At 43.0% G+C, this 7,813-nt stretch overlaps 1 protein-coding gene across 4 annotated transcripts in view; it reads left to right on the top strand.

The window, feature by feature from the left end:
* Positions 1-4,715, top strand: part of PER3 (period circadian regulator 3) — a 58,618-nt gene extending 53,903 nt beyond the window's left edge. For all 4 annotated transcript variants that reach the window (XM_040429917.1, XM_040429936.1, XM_040429929.1 and 1 more), the window contains 3 exons: positions 786-963; positions 1,840-1,990; positions 4,091-4,715. In XM_040429917.1, the coding sequence (XP_040285851.1) occupies positions 786-963; positions 1,840-1,990; positions 4,091-4,267 (506 nt within the window). In that variant the 3' untranslated portion in view covers positions 4,268-4,715. The remainder of the gene's footprint in view (positions 1-785; positions 964-1,839; positions 1,991-4,090) is intronic.
* Positions 4,716-7,813: the final 3,098 nt, after the last annotated feature.

Here is a 7,813-nt window from a genome sequence, read left to right on the forward strand (position 1 = left end):
CATTGGCTGCTCCCCCCAACACCAGGTGTTGTCATCCGTGCACGGGGAGAAGCTGCGGTGCAGGGAGCATAGGTATATTCAGCGTGGGGGGCCTGGCATATGGGGGGGGGGGGGGCATTTTTTAGGATTGGATAACCCCTTTAATGTGGATTAGAATAGGTCTGTATACTATATTGAACCGTGCACCAATTCTACCTCTGCTCAACATAACTGATGGTCTCAAACACCTTATGAAGAAATGTCTCAAACTTCAGTTCATTACCTGTTAATTGAAAACCATTTCAGGCGACTACCTCATGAAGCTATTTGAGAGAATACCAAGAGTGTGCAAAGTTGTCATCAAAGCAAAAGGAGGTGACTGAAGATTCCTAAATATAAAACCTGTTTTGGTTGAACTCTTTTCATAGTTTTCATGTCCTGTGAATCTGCAATGTAGACATTTAAAAAAATGTAATCCAAGAAAAACTATGGAATGAAAAGGCGTGTCCAATCGTTTGCCACCGTGCATCTGCATCTCCTCCATCATTTATCGACTCTGCATAGGATCTGCAGTCCCCATTTCAAAACCCACTTTTGCTTTCAGATGATCAGAGTGGACACAATGGGGCTGTCATCTGTACTAATTAGACTGCAAATTGTTTGCACTCTGAAAATTGTTTATCATCTGACGTTGTAGACCTGGATAATGGTGAGCTGTGTACCTGTATGCATGAGAGGAAGTGGTCTTCCCCGTCATTGTACCCCATGTTTTATACTTTGTTTTTTTCTTTATTAACGTCTCAAAGGGAGTAGTAACAGCAGCAAGTATTTTGCTAGCAAGTCCTCCGATACCTCCAAGAAGGGGCACAAACGTCAGGAGGTTGTTGAACCAGATTCTTTTCCCAAAGCTGCAGGAGATTCTATATGGACTATGATAGAACGTACACCTACCCCTATTATGATGACATATCAGGTACCCGAGAGGTAAGAAATGCGCATGGCGTCAAGTAGTTTTGGTTCTCTTTATCATCTTAAGCATCCCTGTACTTTGAACAAACTTGAGATATATTATAGTAACATATCTGAGTACTGAGACCCCCATCAATTGCTACATGCTTATAATCTTTCTATTCAGCTTGTCTTCAGCAGTGAGGAGAGACATTGTTCTGTGTGAACGATTCTTCTCATTTTAGCCATTTATGGGGGTCGCAACACTTGGAACCCCATCAATCAAAACCCTTGCTGTATGTCACATTAAAGGGACATTTTAATAAAATGGCAGCATTCTTGACGGGCCGCAGCAGTGATCATGGGTTTACCGGGGGTTAGTGCTTGAACTAGAGATGAAAATGTCTCTTGCAAAAAGTTACGGGATTGGTTGTAGAAGAGCCTCTTCCCTAAAACAGCAATATGGGAGAGGATACATAAATGACTTTGTGCATCCATAACTCCCATGGTATGTGGGATTTGGGGGGGGGGGGGGGGGGGGGCGGTGTTATATATTAGAACGTTTCACCCCTTTCCAGTTGATAATTTTTAACGTATCACCCCCATTACCCATTAAAGGTATCGCATTAGTATTGGGGCTTATTTGAAAGGGTTTGCGCATCAATAAATTTAAATACATTTAAGAATGGATTTTGTATCGATAATAGATTAGGCAACTGATTTTCAAACAAATTTGGTTTTCTAACAGATTTACTTGAAGTCTTCTTAAAGTGCCCCTCTTAAACACAGTAATGACACTTTTATTGTCATTATGTCCATTAAGGAGCATCTCCGCCGAAATTCCTTCCTGGTGCAAAAATCTGTCCTTGGTAGTATATATTATTTATGGGCTCTCGTGCTTCTATTTTGCAGGGATAAGGAGACCTTGTTAAAAGAGGATCTGGAGAAACTGACTGCTATGCGGAACAAGCAGCCATGGTTCACGGAAGAGCAAAAGGAGGAGCTGGCAGAGGTGCACTCGTGGATTCGAAGCCGCACAATCCCACAGGAGATAGACACTCAAGTACGGGTTGGATTTCTGATTCTGTCCTTAAATTTTTCATCTTCTAGGAGAACAGTACAAACTGATTTGTTAATAGGGATTCATATCAAAAATGTGAAATGGACCAGCGTCCTCACCTCACAGGGCAATGTGCACATCATCCTGCACAGTACAGACTGAATGGTCATTCATCTTGTCCAGCTTTTCTTGTCTGGAAGAGGAATGCAGTGATATGGAGTGGTGTGTGTAACAAGTATGAAAAATTGCTGTTCAGGTTGCTGAGAAAGTGAATGACAACCCCTATAAAATTGACCATATTGGTTGTCAGCCAGCTCTCCCAACATTAGAGTTTTTAACAGCGTTCAGAAGGTGATGGTCTTTAACTCTTTAAGGACGGTCCGATTTTTCATTTTTACGTTTTTGCTTTTTTATTTTTCCGTTCACATAGCCATATGAGGGCTTATTTTAAGTGGGACAAGATACATTTTTTAATGCCACCATTTTAATATACCATGTCTTGTACTGTATTGGAAAACAGGAAAAAAATTCTTTGTGGGGTAAAATTGAAAGAATAAAAAATTCCGCCAAGGTTTTTCGGGTTTTGACATCACGCCATTCACTGTGAGCTAAAAATTACATGACTTCCTTATTCTGCGGCTCGTAACAATTGCGGTGATGCCAAACTTGTATAGTTTTTTATTTTGTTTAAATACTTTTAAAAAAAATATAAAAACCTTTGCAAAAAATCTAAATTTTCTTTGCATTGCCATATTCTGGCAGCCATAACTTTTTATATTTCGGTCTACAGAGCTGTTGTTTTTTTGCATAGCAAACTAGTTTTTATTGGTACCATTTTGTGGTATGTATGACTTTTTGATCATTGTTATTCAATTAGGGGACATGATGACTAAAAAATGGCAAATCATGTGTGTTTATTTTTTTCATTACGGTGTTCACCGCACATGAAATTTTTATTTTAATAGTTCAGACATTTTCGGAAGCAACGATACCTAATATGTTTATATATTTTTTTTTGTTTATATTTTTATATGTAAAATTAGGAAAGGGGAATGATTTAAGCTTTCAATATTTTGATGGGGTTTTATTTATTATTTTACTTTTTATTTAATAACTACTAGCCCCTTTAGGGGGCTAGAACCTAGGATCTTTTGATCCCTCGTCCTATTCACCTTAACAGAGATCTATTAGGCCCCTTTTAGACGGGCGAATCCCACACATCGGACTCGCAGCGTGAGTATGCAACAGCACCCAGCCTGCTTTTCCAGCACTGACAGGGTCGCATTATATTGATTTTATGATGCTATGTAACCCTTACAGTTCTGGAATGTATTGTATAACACTGACATAACATTGGCAGTGTTATCAAATACATTCCAGACCTCTAAGGGTTTACATAGCATCATAAATCAATATCATGCTATGTGACCCTGTCGGTGCTGGAAGAATAGGCCGGGTGGTGCTGCTGCATACTCACGCTGCGAGTCTGATGTGTGGGATTTGCTCGTCTGAAAGGGGCCTTTGGGTGAATAGGATTCTTGCATTGTCCCTGCTGAGCTATGCCTTGTGCATAGTTCAGCAGGCAGCTTACAGTGGCAGGCCTGGAAGGCTTCAGCAGCTTCCAGGCTGCCATGGTAACTGATCAGAGCCACAAGATTTCATTGAGCTACATCCCTCTGCCTAACTCCACAGATGCCTCCTCGATCATCGGTGATCGTGGCATCTGAAGGGTTAAATGATGGGGTTCAGTGGGATCGCCGTTCCCCATCATTGTGGCAGAGCGCTGGCTGTATAATACAGCCAGCACCCACCACATATGGAGCAGGCTCACCGCAGCAGCCGACTTCATACAAATGCGGGTGCATAATGCTGTTCTACCGAGCATAACACAGGAGGTCTATTTTACATGAATAGTACCTTTTAAGATGTAGTGAACTCTCTAGACTAGCAGTCCATAGCATGTGGCTCTTCAGCATGTTGGGAATTGTAGTTTTGCTCCAGATGGGAGGCCAGTCATCTAGTGCTTTTAACAGGATAGAATACTCCATGTTGCAATGTATGTATGTTCTGGAATCTCACATCCATGTCTTTCGATGCCCACAGGGATGTGTCACATGTGTGAAGGGTACCACAGCAAATAATAATCTTGAAGAGAAGGAAGAAGACCATGGGAGAGAGGAAGAGCCCACCAAAGCTACAGAACAATCAGTGACACAACAAACTCTGTGCCTGAACAGTCTCTGCGACCCAAGAGAAAACACATCAAACTCAGAGACTTGACTTTTTTTTTTTTTTCTTCTTTGTAAATAAAGTTTTTATTTTATATATAAAAAGTTTTATTTAAGTCCGTTTAATGCAGTATAAAAAGAGGAAGCTTCACGTTTCTTCACGAGTCCTTACAGCCCGGGGAAGAAGCTGACCGATTTCCTGTTTCATGACTGACCCTGTGCCAAGACTTTCACTGTCCACTCCGCAGCCTGCCATTCTGACCAACACAGTGGTAGGCTGCTAGCATTTCCTGGTGGACGTGCACGGTCTTATTTTGGAAAATCCATCCTAAATTTCTGTGAACATTTTTCTTAAGACATGGAGGTCGTTTCCTTGTGCACGTGTCCTGTCTATAAATATCACAGTCATTAGTTCTAGAACGGAGTAAGTGGTTTCAGACGTTTCGTTTTCCTTTTTATTTGTAAATTTCTATATTGATAAAAATGAACTTTGAGGATTATGTTTGTCTAAGCTTGTGTTTTCTTAAATCCTAAAAAAATTCTTAAATGGTGATCCGCATGATTACATTCACTCACCACAGTTCCATTGTACTTTGTATTTGAATTTGTAGATGCGTTACTTACTTTGTACTGATTGTGTGTTAAACTTCAGAGCTAAATTCATAATTCTGCAGGCTTCAGAGCTGAAAAATCCCAGCTTTCCCTTGTTCAGTTTGTGCACAGAGCTCACTCTGATAATTTGCATTCTGGGAATTTTCCCCTTTTAAAACAGGCAACTGATGTAGGAAACATACCCCCGCCCCCTTCCTCTGCATTATAGGATTCAGAAATATAAAGTGTAAAGACTGTAAATGCACCAGTAGAATAATGAGTGCAGCTCTGGAGTGTATTACAAGCTGTAACTCAGGATCAGTACAGGATAAGTAATGTATGTACACAGTGACTTCACCAGCAGAATAATGAGCACAGCCCTGAAGTATAAGGCCCCTTTCACACGGACGAGGTTTCCGCGCGGGTGCAATGCGTATGGTGAACGCATTGCACCCGCACTGAATCCGGCCCCATTCATTTCTATGGGGCTGTGCACATGAGCAGTGATTTTCATGCATCACTTGTGCGTTGCGTGAAAATCGCAGCATGCTCCCCTTTGTGCGTTTTTCATGTAACGCAGGCCCCATAGAAATAAATGGGGTTGCGTGAAAATCGCAAGCATCCGCAAGCAAGTGCGGATGCGGTGCGATTTTCACGCACAGTTGCTTGGAGACGATCGGGATGGGGACCCGATCATTATTATTTTCCCTTATAACATGGTTATAAGGGAAAATAATAGCATTCTGAATACAGGTGGGGGTTAAATAAAAATAAATTTAACTCTCCTTAATCCACTTGTTCGCGCAGCCGGCATCTCTTCTGTCTTGTTCTGTGAGGAATAGGACCTTTTGATGACATCACTACGTTCATCACATGGTCCGTCACATGATCCCATCACCATGGTGATGGATCATGTGACTGACCATGTGATGAGCGTAGTAACGTCATTAAAGGTGAGTTAAATTATTAAGGTGAGTTAAATATTTTTTATTTATTTTTTTTTAACCCCTCCAGCCCTATTGTACTATGCATTCTGTATTCAGAATGTATTATTTTCCCTTTATAACATGGTTATAAGGGAAAATATTAGCAATCTACACAACCTTGAACCCAAACCTGAACTTCTGTAAAGAAGTTCGGGTCTGGGTACCAGATTCAGTTTTTTAGCACGCGCGTGCAAAACACATTGCACACGTGCAATAAAAACTGAACAACGGCATTTACCTAAAACGCAACTGTCTCTCTAAATTTGAAAGTATATGAGGCATTTTGGATTGACAGGTCTGGAGTATGTAGCCCTCGGCTGGCCCTCCAGAGAAGTGGTCTGGTCACTGGGGGTTAGATGTGACATAACTGGATCTACATACAAATAAAGGAAGGAAGGAAAAAGGGGGTGCCCTATGGCCGTTGTGATCAGAACTTACTCTTACCTGACAATACTGGGTGTATGAGTGTTTGGGTGTTTGCTGGGTGCCCGTCGCCGTCCGCTTGTCTGTCCGTCTGTTTATTTGTATATCTGGATTTAGCTCTCCAGGCTATGTGGTGTTCGTTGCCGTCTATATCTAGCTATGGATACAGTTTCTTGGTTCTACATGTGGAATACGTCTCGGCTGGCTGTCCCGGGGTTGTGGAGTTGCTATTGAATTCATATTTCATTACATGTTCTGTAATGTATATATCCCTCTCTGTTTATTGCGGTGGGGTTTGCTTGATAAATCCACTACCTGTACTTAATGTCTTTAACCACTTCCCGCCACGCTAACGCCGAAAGGCGTCATTTCTGCGGCGCTCCCAGGTCACACTAACGCCAATAGGCGTCATCTCGCGTGAGCCGAGATTTCCTGTGAACGCGCGCACACAGGCGCGCGCGCTCACAGGAACGGAAGGTAAGAGAGTTGATCTCCAGCCTGCCAGCGGCGATCGTTCGCTGGCAGGCTGGAGATGTGTTTTTTTTAACCCCTAACAGGTATATTAGACGCTGTTTTGATAACAGCGTCTAATATACCTGCTACCTGGTCCTCTGGTGGTCCCCTTTGTTTGGATCGACCACCAGAGGACACAGGTAGCTCAGTAAAGTAGCACCAAGCACCACTACACTACACTACACCCCCCCCCCCGTCACTTATTAGCCCCTGATCACCCCATATAGACTCCCTGATTACCCCCCTGTCATTGATTACCCCCCTGTCATTGATTACCCCCCTGTAAAGCTCCATTCAGACGTCCGCATGATTTTTACGGATCCACTGATAGATGGATCGGATCCGCAAAACGCATCCGGACGTCTGAATGAAGCCTTACAGGGGCGTGATCAATGACTGTGGTGATCACCCCATATAGACTCCCTGATCACCCCCCTGTCATTGATTACCCCCCTGTCATTGATTACCCCCCTGTAAAGCTCCATTCAGACGTCCGCATGATTTTTACGGATGCACTGATAGATGGATCCGATCCGCAAAACGCATCCGGACGTCTGAATGAAGCCTTACAGGGGCATGATCAATGACTGTGGTGATCACCCCATATAGACTCCCTGATCACCCCCCTGTAAAGCTCCATTCAGATGTCCGCATGATTTTTACGGATGCACTGATAGATGGATCCGATCCGCAAAACGCATCCGGACGTCTGAATGAAGCCTTACAGGGGCATGATCAATGACTGTGGTGATCACCCCATATAGACTCCCTGATCACCCCCCTGTAAAGCTCCATTCAGATGTCCGCATGATTTTTACGGATGCACTGATAGATGGATCGGATCCGCAAAACGCATCCGGACGTCTGAATGAAGCCTTACAGGGGCATGATCAATGACTGTGGTGATTACCCCCCTGTAAAGCTCCATTCAGATGTCCGCATGATTTTTACGGATGCACTGATAGATGGATCGGATCCGCAAAACGCATCCGGACGTCTGAATGAAGCCTTACAGGGGCGTGATCAATGACTGTGGTGATCACCCCATATAGACTCCCTGATCACCCCCCTGTCATTGATTACCC

This window comes from Bufo bufo, chromosome 1, assembly GCF_905171765.1.
Source record: "Bufo bufo chromosome 1, aBufBuf1.1, whole genome shotgun sequence".
NCBI lineage: Eukaryota > Metazoa > Chordata > Amphibia > Anura > Bufonidae > Bufo > Bufo bufo.